Here is a 17769-nt window from a genome sequence, read left to right as displayed (position 1 = left end):
GAATCCCCTCAAATGTCACCATAGCTTCTTCCTGTCTGAACAGTACCGGGCGTATAGTACTCAGTTGAAATATGGCACTTAAAAGGAGGTCAAGAAACATTTTCTTCCCCATGCATTCTGATATAAAATTAAGATGGCAAGGGCTTCTAAAATAGTTAAGCTTAAGTGAGGATTGAGCAATACAGGCTCAAAACATCAGCCATGATTCAAATGCCCTCATGAACTACCAAGGTCTCAGAGGGTCTTCCTGGGAGGGTCTTGCACAGACCCTGGATTGTTTTACCCAGGGTCTCCAGTGTTCAACACAATAATGCCCTGCTAAGCTCAAAATGTGCTCTTGGTAAATGTGGTTGGGATAGGAACACTTGGGGTTTCAAAGAAAGGAGTCAGAAATCCATGTCACAGAGTTTCAGTTAAGCCAGTGTGGGTTAGGGGGATGGAATCTTAGGCTTTAAGGGAATTCTTTTTCAAAGGCTGCACATATTTGTTTGAAATTGCAAATGCCATGGGTGTATTTGCATCAACAGTCATGGGTATTTGCTTGTGTTTTTGCAGATTGTGCCAACTATTTTCAGATCATTTCCAAGAGCAAGTGGTCGTATTTATAGTTCTTTTTATCATTCTTGTTTTCTTCTCTTGCCTGGTTTTAAAAATCCATCCCTAGTCCAGCAAACCCCTTCAACTCACTTGGGCCCCATCTCTGCTTTTGCCAGGTGCTTTTGCCCTGGTCCAGAAGACTCCCAAGGCTGGACCTCCTGTACTGTAACCATTCAGACCTACTGTGCTCAGAAATGCTGTCAGCATCCAAAAGCAAAGCAGCCCAAGCAGGTGGACAGGACAAACATTCTAATTTTTCCCCAAACATCTGAAAAAGATCTGGTATCTCATCCTACAGTGAATCATTCCATAATTTGCTCTCAGTAAATCACCGTTAACATCTGGTTGGGTTAAGTATCATTTCCTGTAATTAGATCTTCAAGGAGAAAAATATCAGTCAGTTGCCAGTTTCTTTCATATACCATAAACATCTGTACTGCACCCCTCTTGTGACAGAAAAGATCTGAGCTATGTATCCCAGGTGAAGGCAAACACAACTGTTATTTCACTTGTTATAAACATTCCAAGGAGGGCTACTTCTTGTTATAATATTGTTATTCTAGAAGATTCTTAGTTGTTAGAAGTATATTTCCTTACAAGGTATTGTACACCAGTTGGTTATTATTTTTTTGCTTAAATAATTAGCAACTAGGAAGATAGAAATAGGCTAGTGTTTCTAGCAAAGCTAGCAATGAATCATTCATTCAGCCTAACCCCTAAATTATATAGCCAAGTGTACATGAATAATAGCTTTACATTCAGTTTTGTCATAGTCTGTTACACAATTGTATCTCTTGGTTAAAATGCATTAAGCAGATCTTGAAATACTTCTGCATAGTAAATCTCACTAAATTAATTTTGAGGCTCTTTTCGTAACATGATTAACTACTTATAAATGTGGAGAACAAAAGTACTACAGAGAAATATGCATAACAAAGCAGTGACAGGATTGAATAAGAGAACTTTAAACCTATCAATCAACTTTACTTCTCTCAGATGTGCCAGCAGCTTTACTTTATCCTAGAGGCATATGATGTTCAACATTCAAGAAACATAACTAAAAATAACCATCAGATTGGTGGACTCAACCTGAGAAGAAAAAGAGTATGAAATTGCTAAAAATTACAGGGAAGGTTTTGCTGAAGAAATGTTTTCTTTTGCCATCAGACTAGCATTTACATTCCCAAGGGAAGCTACTGGCTCATCTGGAGCCCAGCAATGACAGTGACATGAGGCAAAGCTGCAGCTGACCCCAAACAAACACATCCAGGAAATAAACTTTCCTTTTATAAACTGCTGAGGTTTCCAGGTTGTTACCACAGCACAATTAGGTCTCAGCTAATAGCCATGCTCTGGTAAGGATTAGAGATTCTTGCAATTTATTTTATGAAGCAGACAGCCATCACAATAGAAATTAGTCTTCTCAAAAGCATCCCCCCCATAAAACTGACAAGTGTGTACTTAGACAGAAGGGGAAGCAAGGGAGAGTGAGTTTGATCAAGGTATATCCATGGACACATCAAAATGAATCTCCTCTAAGCGATGCTATTGAAATGGGGAGGGGGAGAAGGGGAAAGAAAACACATTTTCTTGGTACTTGGTTCTCTTCCATTTAGTTCATAACATCTGCATAATCCTAAACTTGGCAGCACTGAGGTCGGCTGTGCTGGTCAGCTCTCGCTAGTCCAGCGCTAATACTGAGGGCAGGGTCACTCTCTTCTCCTGTCTGCATTCCCACCACCAGGGGAGATGCTGGCATGCTCCTTGTCACTGCTTTTCATCTATTTAGGGTTGAAATTCATTTTAAAAACACAGTGGATATTTGTACACAGTGGAGAAGAATGAAAGAGAAGAGTACTTAAATTTGGGGAAAATAAGTCAACAGCTTGAGAACAGCTGCAGAAAAGCAGGGGTATAGACTTTGGGGAATGAACGCATGATGAGTTTCCAAAAAGTACTACACCTACAAAAGCACAACTGCTCTGGCTCAGCATTTCAGATTATTTTGTTAATGGTATACTTCAAAAGCATGATAGTAGGGGCTGGGAAAGTGGCTCAGTGATAGAGTGCTTGCCTTGCATGCCTGAGGCCCTGGGTTTGATTCCTCAGCACCACATAAGCAGAAAAAGCCAGAAGTGGTGCTGTAGCTCAAGTGGCAGAGCACTAGCCTTGAGATGAAGAGCTGAGGGACAGCGCCCAGGCCCCACAACCGACCAAAAAAAATATTATAGTAGCAAGTTCACAAATTAGATTTACCATATCTTTATATTCTCCTAGTCCAATATGGGAGAGAATCTGGCACTATGACAGAGAGGTTACAAGCACTGATTCTGGAAGCTTTAATTAAAGAGGTTTGAAATTGATATCCAAGATGGCAGGAGTAGAATAGTGAATTCTAAAAGCTGTAAAGTAAGGATGGGGGGATAGAAGAAGACTGAGTAAGGAGTCCCACAGTGCAGTTTGACAGGAGGAATAAGCTGCAGTTTTCTATGGCACAGTAGGGTGGCTTTCATTTGTAAGAGCCTATAATAGATTTTATGAAGAGCTTGAAGACAGAAGTTCAGGAGCTCCAGATACAAAGTAATAAAAGTATGAAGAGTTGGAAATGCTAAACACCCTGGCTTGATCATTGTTACAGTATCCATTTATGGAATGATCATACAAATATGTACAGCTATGCTTTAATTTAAAAACCTATCACCTATGGTTTGGGCAAATTGCTAGCCGCTCTGGTAAGCAAGTCTAAAGTGAGGATGATGATAATGATGTCTGTGGGACTGTTGTGCAGATTCAGGGAGTTGATGTGTGTAAGGCACTGCAATAGGTTCTGGCCCAGAGGAAACACAGTATACAGGTGTTGACTATTATTAGATAAGGCAGAGTGAAATACTCAGGTCTCATGTCCCAGTTGGTTTCAGCATATTTACCAATAACTTGAATAAGGGAATCAAAGCTATTCTGGCTTATAATTAAAACAGCATTAAGATAAAAGAAATAGCCAAATCAAGATTCAAACTAATCCTAAGAGATTACAGCAATCAATTAAAAATGATAATATGGGTTTATATGGGAATAAACGTATAATTCTTATATTTCAATCCAAAACACCATTGTCACAAGTTGAGAAATGGGGAGCTGGAGCAGGTAAATTCCATTATCAGCTGTGGATGAATCAATAGTGTACTAAACCTGCCCAAATAGCTAATGCTGTATCATACCTCCTCGACTCACAGCGGTAGAGATGCTCTATTCTCCTCTGTGCAGGCCAGGCTGGGCACCGTAAGAAGAGCATCACAGAGAGAAGGCACGGTTCCAACAGTGATCTCTCTGTGGGACTTGGCAGCACCCACAATCTACAGGTCCAGGACTCAGGCTTAGATCTGTACCCTGCTGTTCCCTGGCCTATGATCTTTGTGGCCCTTGCTGTTGAACTCAGACAATGCATTCTGCCTTCACATTAAGACTACAGTATTAACCATGGTAGACTTTTTTTTTTAACTGTGGCAAAACATATGCAACCTACAATTGGCCAGTTAAAGGGTACAGTTTGGAGGTATTAATTAGCCCACAGTACTATGCACTACTACGAAACCTTTTTATCACATCATTCAGAAACTCTGCTACCACTGAACCATGACTCTATTTTCCCTCTTGCTTAGTTCTTGATGGCCTCCAATCTACTTTCTGCCTGTATGGATTTTCTTATTCTAGGGATTTCTCAAGAATAATTTCTAGATGAGTCAAAATGTTTGAAAATGGGATGGGCTTTTTCAGGAAGATGTTCATGGTCACGAGTTGTCCAGGTAGAGCAGAAAACACTTTTCAGAATATGATGTGGCGGAGATTCATCTGCATTGGTGTACATGACTGGAAAAGGTCTCCCACGTTTGACAGTCTGTGAGTCTATGAATTCCACAGGACATGCCACATGTGCCACAAGCTACTCCTTTTGGCCCCATTTTACCTAAGATGAAACTGAGGTAAAAGTCATTCAGTAAGTAGCCCAAGGTCACTCACTGAGTCATGAAGAGAGCTATGCATAGAACTGAAGTCTCCTGACGCGCAGCCCTGCCCTGCATTCTACCAGCTGATGGGCTACACTCCGTGACCTACTTGTCCGATGGTTCTTGTATTTTTCCTCCCAAGGTCCCTCAGGGCTTTGAAGTCTGAGTAAAAGGTCTTAAATAAAAAGTGATGTGATATAATATCAAACCTTTCAATTTATTGCCATGATGACAAAAGCTGTTAGGAGATGAATCTGCAAACCCAAGATCACTTTGATTGACGATCAGAACCAGTCCCTCGAATTCACATTTTAAGTAATGTTTGGTGTTTGTTTGTCAGACTGAGAAAAAATGTTGGAGTGAATTCTGTGTGTATTCCACAGAGGGGGGAGGGAGAGAGATTGGGGGGGGAAAGAGGAAGGGGGGGCACACAAGTGACCAAATCGAACCTTTAATTCTGCTGTAATCTCTCTTAATATGGAAGCAGACACAAATGTCCATGGAAGACTCAATTGAGTAAGAATTCCAGAGTCATTGTTTTGTTTTTTAGGACTCAGAATATATCATTGATCTCAATGTCTAAAGAATAAACCAATATATTTTGTTTAAAAATAACAATGGGATTAATCTCTTCTCTAATAACACATTATTCAGTGTATTTCTCAATATAGCAAAAGTAACTAAATTTTACCAAATAATATTAATTTGTTCAAAGGGTAGCAAAATTTCCCTACATAATTTACTCAAAATCAAGTTTCATCTTTAGATGCACATAAGATTTGTTTTTTTAATTAATCAGTTTTTTATTGTGAAAATACCATACAGAGGGGTTACAATTACATGAGCAAGGTAATGAGTACATTTCTTATCAAGCATTGTAGCCTCCTCCTTTGTTTCCCCTTACCATCCCTGCCCTCCCATCCCCGACCCTCAACAAAGTTGTAAAGTTCATTTTTTGACACAGCATCTTGTACATTTCATTGTTGCAATGGGTCCACCTGTACTCTCAGAAGTTCACAGTAAAGATCAAGATTTTTCTTTAATAACTTGAGATTTTTTTCTTTATATAGAATTAAAAGGAAAAGGCCCTAGAAATTAAATTCTGTTCTATATGTAGAATAAATTCTAAAGGCCCTTAATAGGAAAAAAAAATCACAGTTTTAACACATCCAACCTATTCAGGTTCATTGCCAATATTATATGCTGAAGTTAAATTCAACATGTAAGTATATTTAAAATATTTTTGAAGCTTCATCTATTTTTAGAGCTAAGTCTGTATAAAGACCTGGAGAAAATAAACTACAACTGATTGATGTTTTTGACTACATTGGTTATAAGAAAAAAATTCAGAAGCATATATCTAAGCCTAACAAAAAAATCTAGCAGCAGGAAAGCCAGAATAGGGGCAGTGACTGAGAGACAGTGCCCATCCTGGGGTTTGAACTCCTAGCCTTGAGCTCTTGCTTAGCTTTTTCACTCAAGACTGGTGTTCTACCACTTGAGCCACACCTCTACATCTGGCTTTTTGCTGGGTAACTGGAGATAAATTCTCCTGGACTTGTATGCTTGGTCTAGCTTTTAACCTGGATCCTCAGATCTCTGCTTCCTGAGTAGCTAGGATTATAGGTATGAGCCACAGACACCCTGCTCTGCTCTGTTCTTAATGTAGAGATGTCAGAGCTTCAGCTCATCACTCTACAGTTTCATGGTGGCTTTACAATTGTGGCATCATACATACCCCTTCTGCCAAGACAAAGGTAATGGCAGGAAATGGTGGTACTTAAGGAATATGTTCCAATTATATACTTATATGTTCTGTCATCCATGCTAGGCAACAAATTCCTTGAGAACAGAGGCAAAGTCTTACTATCATTGGCCACTGATGCCTGTATACACCAGGTACATCATAAATGCTTGTTGAACGAATAGCAGTAAATGAGTAAAGTGATGGTATTTTGATGAGTAAACTCCAGGGAACAGAAAAGGGTAACCTCACAAAAGAGAAATCATCATCTATTATGTGTCAAGAAGACCTCTGTATGCATTGCTATTGACCTATCTGAGGCACTGGCTTGTCTCACTTGTTAAATCTTTCCCTTTGTAGCTAATTCTGCTTTGTAATTATACTAATGTGACTATTGATTGTATGTTCCAGGAAGCCCGGGACTGGAACTTTCTAACTTCCTTCCTTCCTTCCTTCCTTCCTTCCTTCCTTCCTTCCTTCCTTCCTTCCTTCCTTCCTTCCTTCCTTTCTTCTTTTTTATTTAGGTCCTAGGGCTTGAACTTAGGGCCTGGGTGTTGTCCCTTAGCTTTTTAGCTCAATACTAGCACTCTACCACTTGAGCTTCACCTAGACTTCCAAGATTTTTAGTAATCAAGTGGAAATAAGAGGCTCTCCAATTTGTCTACCCAGGCTGGCTTTGAACCACAATCCTCAGACTCCAGAGTACTTAGGGTTACAGGTGTGAGTTATCATCACCTGGGTTAAAATATATTATGTAGAAATCAACCTAGTGACATTTTATTCATTCACTGAGTGCCAGTACTGGGGCTTGAACTCAGAGCCTCACACTCTTGCTTGTTTTTTTTCACTCAAGACTGGCTCAAGACCACTTGAGCCACAACTGCTGGTTTTCTTTTTCCCATGCTGTTGTGTTTGTTTCCCCACAAGTGACACTTAACTCTGTAACAACATTTGAAGATGGAGTTAGAAAAGCCCACCTTCTATCCTGGGGACAAGAAGAAGGCAGAAAAACGTATTCAAAGGTGATACAAACTCCAGTGAAATTATGGATAATAGAGCAAAGAAAGACCCAACTACAGCTCAACTGAGGATAGTGTCAATAGTCTAGATGTTACCCTGAACCAGGGTGATGGCAGAGCAGTGAGTTCAAGAGATGACACCGTGCAATGGTCACATTTGTTGACTTGAAGAGAGGTTTGTGTGTGTGTGTGTGTGTGTGTGTGTGTGTGTGTGTGTGTGTGTGTGTGTGTGTGTGTGTGTGTGTGTGTAAGACTGCATTGTATGCTCTGACTATTATTCACTCAGATGTCCACAAGACCATGGGTGGATACAATCTGTGACTAAGACACACAGGTGACCCCATGGGCACTGACTTGGCGTGATCCACCATGACATTTAGGGTTTCTAGTGGCAGCTGGAACCACTGCCAATTCTACTTCTGAAGACAGCTCGTTGAGAGACCCGGAAAAGCCCAGACTCTGATCATCTTTGACTTAGATTTTTGAATATAACCTCTTTTCCTTGAAAATGGAGAAACATCTTGGTAACTCATCTCTCTAATTTCCTGCCTTTGCATGAAATCTAAAGGTTATTTTAAATATAAAGTTCATCTTATCAAAGAGCATCTGGGAGTCGATACAGTTAGTGTATTTTAATTTCATATTTAGCAGTAGTAAAAAGTATACTCAGAGTAGACAGCACCAGGGAACTGCCATTTTTCACACCCCTCTAAGCACCCTTGTTTCCTTGCACATATGTCAGGATGAAAGAGCCAAACTCTAAATTCTTGCTTCCCCAGTCACTTAAAAATCATGTCTTGTAAGCCAGGCACCAGTGGCTCACACCTGTAATCCTACCTTCTCAGGCACCCAAGTTCTGACGATTGAAATTCAAAGCCAGGCTCGGCAGGAAAGTGAGACTCTTATTTCCAATTAACCACCTCCAAAGCCAAAAGTAGAGTGGTGTTACAAGTGACAGAGTGCCAGCCCTGAGCAAAAAAGGTAAGGGACAGCACCCAGGTCCTGAGTTCAGCCCCCCACCCCCACCCCCAATACTTATGTCTTAATGTTGCCAGGTTGTGAGACCACTCCCACTTCTAGCTAGGATGGGAAAATGAAAGATAGTGAATGTGTATCTTTTCTGAGGGATGGGATTAAAGTTACTGTATTAGAATTATCACAAGGCGTATGTTAACACAAATTATAGTTGGTCTCTGCCCCTAATTCTAGTACCGAGCTTCTAAAACCCTTATATTGTCTTGATTAATAGAGGTGAATGGAGCATCTTTTTGGTTTTCATGGTAAGCTCTTTCCACCTTACCTGAGTTAATGCTAATGGTGGCTCTTGGAGGACAGGAGCTGGTGACCAGAGAAATCAACCTTGTGATCGGATGTTTAGAACTTCAACTCTGTCCCCTGACATGTGGGGAGGGAAAGGGGCCAGACACATCTACCACATCTACTAAATGAGCCCTCCATAAACCCCCAAATGACAGGTCTAGGAGTTTGGAGGAGAGTGTCCTGGAGAGGATGTCTTTCCCAGTGAATAACATTCACCTGCTGTTACTGGGTTGACTATTTGAGATACTCTAATTCAACTAGTTAATGATTCTGTGTTTTGTGTGTATGTGCATGCACACACACATGTGCATACACACATGTGCATACACACATGTGCATGCTGCTCCTGGGGCTTGAACCTAAGGTCTGGCCACTATCCCTCAGCTTTTTGCTAAATGCTAGTGCTCTACTAATTGAGCCACAGCTCTGCTTCTGGTTTTCTGTTGGTTAGTTGGAGATAGCCTCACAGACTTCCCTGCATGGGCTGGCTTTGAACCACAATCCTCAGATCTCAGGATTACAGGCATGAGCCACCAGTGTCCAGCTATGGTTTTTTTCAGTTATGGGGCTTGAACTCAGGGCCTATGCACTGACCCTAAGCTTTTCTGCTCAAAGGTAGCACTTTGAACCACAGTGCCACTTCTGAGTTTCTGATAGTTAATTGGAGATAAGAGTCTCACAGTCTTTCCTGCCCAGGCTGGCTTTGAACTGCAATCTTCAGATCTCAGCCTCCTGAGTAGCCAGGATTACAGGTGTGAGCTGCCTGGCTTGATTTTTTTTTAAAAGAAGTTCCGCTCGCACCGTTATATGAAGCCAAGCAGTCAATCCTCTGGAACAGCTGTACAGAGATGAAGGGACAAGGAGATGCTTGACCACTGATACTCTGTCTGTTCTACAACATTGTGTTCTCTTTCTTCTTCCATCTCAAATATACTCAGGAGTAGCTCCCTCCAAGTGACTGAGTAAACACTGCCCCATCTTGAACTCAGGGCTAGATTCTGATTGTTCTTTCCTGCCATAGATCTAGGTGTAGTCCTTCTTAAACAAGGATCCATCAGGAGGCTGACCACTAGAGGTTAGAAAAAGGTTTTCTAATCGCAACACACCAGGAAAGTCATGCTGGTGTGCCTGGCTGTGACAGTCAGAACTACATAAACAGTTCCACAGCTATAAAGGGAGCCGCCCTGAGGCAAAGACACTCAAGAGAGGTGGGTTCCAGCTGCCTCAACTGTCATCAAACTACTCTGACATCAGTCTGTCTGCCTATGCATTTCTTTATATATAAACAGCACATTTTCTAATTCTTAATGCTACTCTGGGTGAGGCTTTCCTGCCTACCCACCACAGTTGGGTTTCTCACCAACAGGAACCAGGTGAGGAAAGCAACCCAGCAGGCAGCATCTGCAGCAAGTCTTAGCAAGGCAGTCAAAAATGGATATGAAGTAGTAGATCCCCTGGGCACCTGTATATAGGTCAGTGGCTACTGCAAACTATGAACAAGCAGATTAGGCTGGGCAGGTAAGAGTCAGAATGAGATCTTGAGGAGACCTCATAGATTAAATATGCCCATGAATCCTTTGTCCACAAGCCATGAATCCTACTAGCTTTGTGACTTGCGCCGACTAATAAAATGTGTTAGGATTGATGTTAATCTAATGCTAGAGATGTGGCCCACCTCTGAATGCTGTTCAGAGGCTGGCAGGCTATAAGGAAAGTGATCTATCCCACTGAAAAATGGGAGACCACACATAGAGGGGAACAGGAGCCCTACCATTAGCACCAGTAGCCAATAACAGGGACTGGTCTGTGAGCAAAGAGACTACCTGGAACCATGCGGCTATTTCAGCCTTCTTTACTGTGCATGAGCCCAGACAACTCACAGAACTGCAAGAAATGTTCATTGTTGTTCAGTGAGCCACCAGATTTAGGGTAGTTTGCCATGCAGCAATCTTGGCCATACCAAGATATTCAAACTTTATTCTGGAAAGAATGAGAAATTGTCTGGATGGCAGAACGGAGAATGTCTTGGTGGGGCATGATGGACTTGTCAGACTACTATACTAACTGAGCTAAGAAATCATGCAAATCAGAACACTCACAGAGGCAGTGGGAAGACACAGAAGAACCCTCCTAGAAGTAAAACCCAAATAATGCTGGATGCAGGTTATATGGCTAAAAGTGTGAAAATGAATTAAGAATGCCTCAGAGGTTTCTGGGTTAGGTAAATGAATGCATTTATGTACCACTAAGAGAGAGAGATTATGGGAAGAAAGGGTGGTTTAGGGTAACTGTGGAACATCCAGATTGAGACGCACAGCAAGGAGTTTTGAATATTCAGTAAGTAAGTGTTTGAATAATAAATTACTATGATTATACTGGGTGGTTACAGTCAAGGAGTCTTCCTGATATGGTCTATATGCTATAATTTGATGCCTTCTAAGTCAAATAAAGTTTTAACAGTGTGAACTCTTTTCACTGATCCTTCATCAGGGAAGAAAAAGGGAAGATTAAGATTTGATGTAGTCCAAAATGCTGACAAATCTGTGCACTGTGAATTCATCTGTAACTCTCAAATACATGATTAATATATGATGTTCCTATGTAAAATCATTATTTTTTTACTGTATCCAGTGAGTAATGTTTCTGATACACATTCTCTCTTTAAAAAAAAAACCCTATATGTTCTTTATATACTTTCCATCCTGTAGAGAAAGGAGTTTCTACATGCTAGAAAAGTGGAGATACTGGGCACTGGGGCTTATGCCTGAAATACTGGATACTTAGGAGGTTAAGATCTGATAATCACAGTTAGGAGCCAGACTTTTTGAGCAGACAAATCCTTAAAAATCTTATTTCCAGTTAACCAACAAAAAGCTAGAAGTGCAGACATGGCTCAAGTGGTAGAGTGCCAGCAAAAAAGCTGAGCAAGAATGCAAAGCCCTGAATTCAAGTCCTGATATGGGCACAAAAAGAGAGGGGGGAGGGAGGGAGGGAAGAAGAAAGGAAGGAAGGAAGGAAGGAAGGAAGGAAGGAAGGAAGGCAGGAAGGAAGGAAGGAAGGAAGGAAGGAAATAAAGGAAGGAAGAAAGGACAAGAAGTAGGATGATCTCTAGTAGTATATTTTGTCAAATGAGCACCAGAATAATAATCTACACTGGCCATAAACATTAATATGTACATATAAATATTGACTTACCTTTGATATTGATTAAAATAGCAAGTAAATGGCTGGGAACCAATCTCATCTTTCCAGTACTGTTGCCAATTCATGACACTTTCCAAGTTCTTCTGATTTTCTCTCTTACAGGGAGGGATATAGGAGCACTAGCAAAAATAGAACACAAAAAGTAGGCCTATTATTCTGTAGAATATTGAAATATGGTTCTTTCATTGTCAGAAACATTGACTATAACACACATGCTAGGTCTGATGGGACAGTACGGACGATCTGGGTAGATTAGTATTGAGGGTCCATCTCAGTTGCCATGAATGTGTAACCACAATGCATCACAGTTCTCCTAATGCCATCTATCATCATATCCCAAGCCAGCATTCTGATCCTGAGACAGGAAAGCATACTGAAAGTATTCCAGCCATGGAGCAGTCCAAAACAAGCCAAAGAGCACAGCTGGTTCATAGGGACACCCTTAGGCACCAGCTTCTCATTTGTGGCCTCAGTAGCTCAGTTCTTAGTCCATTTTTTGTATGGTGTCATACAGAGAGCAAATCTAATCTAAACCTAATTTTGAATATAATGAAACTGAAGTTTCTAACTTATATTTCAAATTTCCCATTTGGCACAAGGAAAAAAAACATTTCAATATAAAAAATTCCTCTAATTATAAGGATAGAAAAGCATTTTATTAGCAATGAGTTACAGTACTATAACAAATTAAAAACATAGTACACTCTGTCCTTAAGGACTTTCCAGTCAAAAGAAGGAGGCAAAAAAGTCAATTTGGATTCCCAATTTCTATCTTTGGCCTTGATGTGTTCCTGTTCTACTTATAAGAAATGAATCAAGCACATAGCTCTTTCCTGGATGTTGCTCTCAACCAATGAAATTTAAGTTTGTGTTTCTTACATTGTCTTGGACAACCACATCAGCAGAAAATTTCCTCTCAAGTATAAAATCAATGCATCTTTGCTAACTGATAATTTTTTTAACCATGTTGCTGACAAAGTAGTTCTCTTAAAAGGACTTGATTAAGCCACATAGATTTGGCAACACTGGAAAACCATTCTTCACCCCAGATGTTAAAATGAACCCTTCACATTTGAAGTCATTTTCTCTGATACAGAGATACATCATCATGATGATGCCACCTAACCCTTACTGTTTGCAATGCTCCAGACACTGTGAAAAATGCTTCATGGGACTGAATTTGTATACTTCTTACAATAGCCCTCTAACGATCTCCGTTTTACACATGAGGAAATTGAGATTTTTGTCAGCTCTACAGCTAGAACTAGAGTCTGGAGATTTTTTTCTCACATTCTATTTTCAGATGTTATACCAAGGTGTCTGATATTAAAGAGAATAAAAATTTTGAGTCCCACTGGTTTTGGGATTTGTTGTTTGTTTTTGTAAAAAATACTTTCTCATTGTTTTTCTGGTGAAATTCAAACCTCAACATGAAAACAATCGTCATAATCTGATCTATGCTGCTCCCACCCCCATAATCCTGGGACAACTTGCTCCCCAAATCTTCCACCGACTGTCACGTTTACCTACCCAGAACAGGCTGTTTCTTTTGTTTTAATACCCTTTTCCCTGAATGCCTTCCATTCGTGGGTCAGGTATGGCATTTTCTGTTTTGGAAAGCCTCTCCTCTCTTGCTCTTCTCTCAAGTGTCCCTCCCTCACGCAGCTGCAGGAATCATGGCTCAAACCACATAGCACTCCACTAGCCTGTTGTATGTTGTTAGACTTGCTAGCTCATCCATGAATTGAGAACAAGTACTGTTACTGTTCTTTTCTGTGTCTTTGCCTTGAGGATGGCATCCGGTAATGGGGATGTTTCAAAAATGCTGTCTGGCCTGGCACCAGTGGCTCACATCTGTAATCCTAGCCACTCAGGAGGCTGAGATCTGAGGACTACAGTTTGAAGTCAGCCCAGGCAGAAAAGACCCTGTGAGACACTTGGCTCTTATTTCCAATTAACCACTCAAAAACTGGAAGTGGCACTAGTGAAGCATAGCCTTGGGCAAAAGAGCTCAGGGACAGCACCCAGGCTCTGAGTTCAAGGCCCATGACCACTGCCACCAACAACAAAATGTTATCTGAATGAGTTAATAACATTCTTTTTTCATGGGTTGCAATCTCTCCACAGAGTATTATAAGTTAAATAATGAGCATATGATACTCTAGTAATTTTATAAAACTAACTTGATCTTCAAAGGAAAATTTTGTGCTGGGGTTTGAAGTCAGGGCCTCATGCTTACTTGTTTTGTTTGCTCACAGCTGATGTTCTACCATTTTACCCATGTCTCAAGCATGGTTATTTTGATTATTATTTTTTATGATTATTTTGGAGCTGGAGTCTCAGAGATCTTTTTGTTTTTTTTTGGCCGGACGTGGGGCTTGAACTCTGGGCTTGCGCGCTATCCCTCAGCTCTTCAGCTCAAGGCAGGTGCTCTACCGCTTGAGCCACAGCACCACTTCGGGTTTTTTAGTGGTTTATTGGAGATGAGTCTCACGGACTTTCCTTGCCTGGGGTGGCTTTGAACCATGATCCTCAGATCTCAGCCTCCTGAGTAGCTAGGATTACAGGCGTGAGCCACCGGCGCCTGGCTTCAGAGATCTTTTTTGCTTGGACTGGCTTCTAGCCACAGTCCTCCGAATCTCAGCCTCCTGAGTATCTGGGGTTGCAGGTGGGAGCCACCAACGGCATCCAGTTCAAAAGGGAAACATTTTTAGGTCTAAACCTTATGCTCTTAAAAACTATTATTGTCATTTTCTTAAATCTCAATTCTCCAGTTAATGTTTCTTTACATTTTCTGTGAAGCTAATTTCATGCTTTCCCTAGATCCCTCCTCAATTCTAGGTAGTAGATCATTGTAGAGTGCCAGAATTTTAAAACCAACCACAAATAAAATTTCAAAGCAGGGCTGGGAAGGTGGCTCAATGGTAGAGCACTTGCCTTGCATGCCTGAGGCCCTGGGTTTGATTCCTCAGCACCACATAAGCAAAAAAAAAAAAAAAAAAAAAAAAAAAAGCCGGAAGTGGCACTGTGGCTCAAGTGGTAGAGTGCTAGCCTTGAGCTGAAGAGCTGAGGGACAGCACCCAGGCCCAGAGTTCAGGCCCCACGACCGGATCAAAAAAAAAAAAAAAAAATTTCAAAGCAGAAGAATTAGGAAATTCAGTCATGCAAACTCCATTCTTTTTTTAGGTTATTCAAGTCTGATGGTTTCCCAGGCTTGGTAAGGATCAACAGAAGGGCCACAACAATCATCTGTGTCATATTATTATTGTTATCACCACTGTCACCAATATGGCCACAATCTGTTGCCTATATCTGAAGCACCTCATTAACCCAAATAAGCAACTACAATAATTACCCTCATGATGTCAGCAAGGAAACTGTGGGACAGAGAGGGTTAAGCAATTTTTCACACTGGCAAACTGTGATGACAAATAGAAAATCTAGGATTTGGATGGCAGTGTATTCCCAACACCACCCTACATCACCTTCAGAATTTCTTCCTATACAACTTGCTGGTGTTCTCTCCTTGAAGCTCCCTAATTTGGAGCAAAGAGGATGTCCTGCCTTTTACATCCACTCTTGGCAAGCCAATGAAGAGTGTCTATTGGAATGGAATTGTAGTCCTCTCGAGGACCGACTAGCGGAGGCAGTCTGCTGCAGTTCTGCTTTCCCAATCTATCCTCTGAGAAATGCAGTTTTAAGTTTTTCTTCTTTCCTGCCTCATCTTGGCTTCAGGGTGGATTTCTGGTGCCACAAATGTAATTTCACTTAAGTAAATGGATAGACACAATGCCTTTGATTATGGAGAACAAGATGCATTCAGTTGGGAGAAAGTTTTTCATATATTTCTGACTTATTTTATTTTTCATTTGCAAAGGCAGCATTTCCCAACTTCTAACATGGGACTCCAGTAACCTTCACATGGATCAGAGCGGACTGCTGTTGTCTGCATGAGGATACTTTATTTAAAAACTTAGGAGAAACAAACAAGCAAATGGTTTAAAAAATTGTATTTTCTTACTGCCTGCTTTTAAAAAAGTTAACTTTTAGATTCATGAACAAAGTTGGTGGAATGGAATGAGCTATTTTGAGTACAATAACATAAACACTTCCTGTGAATTTATTAAGTAAAGATACTACTATCATCATTTGATGAGGACTGTTTCATTACGTAATCTGTATTACCTGTTTTGCCATTGTCTTGTTTCAGGGTTTATCACGATTTATAATAGCACTCTTCTATAGCCTGCACAATGAGTTTATATTTTAATAGAACTGTTCTGGAGTGGGCTCTTTGCCATAAGTATCTTGAAGATTGCATTTCAATCATGTGGGCAGAGTAGGCAGAATCCACTTTCTTCCTTTTATGAGTCATTTAAAACATTATTGCATAAAACACGTGGTCTGTTTAACTAAATATTGGTTCTATGTTAGGCATTGGGTTCTATGTTGGGCATTCTCTATTTTTTCTATTCTCTATTTCTCTATTTTTTTGGGTGGGGGTGCTGGTTCTGAGATTTGAACTCAGGGCTTCTCAATTTCCCTTAGCATTTGCTCTTAAGGCTGGATCTCTACCACTTAAACTATACTTCCATGTGTGTTTCTTGATGGTTTACTAGAGATAAGAGTCTCTCAGATTTGTCTACCAAGGGTGGAAGATCTCCTCAGATCTCAGCCTCCTGAGTAGCTAGGATTATAGGCATGAGCCATCAGTGCTTGGCTATGTTAGGCATCCTCTAAGAAACAAAAATGGACTTACTATTATGTCCTTACTATATCATTCCTAAGTCAAGAAAGAAACTGGAGGGAAAATAGTCCATTTCTGCTTTTCCCTCCAGTTTCTTTCTTGACTTAACTTAGGAATGATAGAACTAAAGGACATAATAGTACAATGCATTTTGTTTATCAAATATTTTCCAAATATTTGGTTAGAAAATGAATAATTATCTACTGGGACACCATGTTACTTATATTTTATGTCATAATCCTTCATTTAAAATAAAATCTCTGTGCCAACTATGATTGCAATTTTAGCATTTTTGATGACATAAACATATTATCAGAAAGGCTTTGTAAAATAAAATCTGAGTCATTTGTAAACTCCACAATGTTTCAAACACCACACATATACACACACATGCATATGCACACAGTACTTGTGAATGTAGGTTAATTGAAGAAACACATATAAAATTATTCATTGGCTAAAAAAAAATAAATTCTAGGGCAGGAGGTTCCAGAATGTGTATATCTGAAAGTTAAATAAAAGCAATCTTATGGAACACGTTGAAGGTCAAATAAATGTGAAAGAATGTAAAAGATAAAAGCTTAGAAAACATAAAAGCAAAACTATGAACAGAAGCATTTAGAGCTTATAGATGAGCACAGCCTCAAAAAAAATTCTAGTGCCTCACCTAGCAAACATTGCTTAAAGTATGTTTTACAGACCATGTGGATTGCTTGTCAAAAACATCCACCCTTGGCTGTGTGTACTGAAGCCGTAATCCTAGCTACTCAGGAAGCTGAGATGTGAAGATCATGGTTTTAAGACAGCCCAGGCAGAAGAGTATATTAGACTCATTACCAATTAACCAGCAAAAACTAGAAGTGGTGTGGTTCAAGTAGTGCAGCACCATCCATGAGTGAAAAAGCCAAGTGAGAGTGTGAGGTCTTGAGTTCAAGACTCAGTACACACACACACACACACACACACACACACACACACCCTCTTGGAAGCCTGACACACACACACATACACACACACACACACACACACACGCACACACACACGCACACACACACACACACACACACACACCCCTCTTGGAAGCCTGATCCATTTAAGCCTGATCCACTCCTACAGTGAGTGGAATGACAGATT

The 17769-nt window shown here is 40.4% G+C and overlaps 1 protein-coding gene across 1 annotated transcript in view; it reads right to left on the bottom strand.

Annotated features, from left to right (window-relative positions):
• Kcnmb4 (potassium calcium-activated channel subfamily M regulatory beta subunit 4) overlaps positions 1 to 17769 on the bottom strand; it is a 41883-nt gene that overhangs the window by 11614 nt on the left and 12500 nt on the right. Inside the window, exon 2 of the mRNA XM_070036793.1 lies at positions 11880 to 12007. Coding sequence (XP_069892894.1) covers positions 11880 to 12007 — 128 coding nt within the window. The remainder of the gene's footprint in view (positions 1 to 11879; positions 12008 to 17769) is intronic.

This window comes from Dipodomys merriami, unplaced genomic scaffold (genome assembly GCF_024711535.1).
Source record: "Dipodomys merriami isolate MVZ:Mamm:240054 unplaced genomic scaffold, mDipMer1.0.p SCAF_10, whole genome shotgun sequence".
NCBI classification, from domain to species: Eukaryota; Metazoa; Chordata; class Mammalia; order Rodentia; family Heteromyidae; genus Dipodomys; species Dipodomys merriami.
This window is presented reverse-complemented; position numbering and strand designations above follow the sequence as displayed.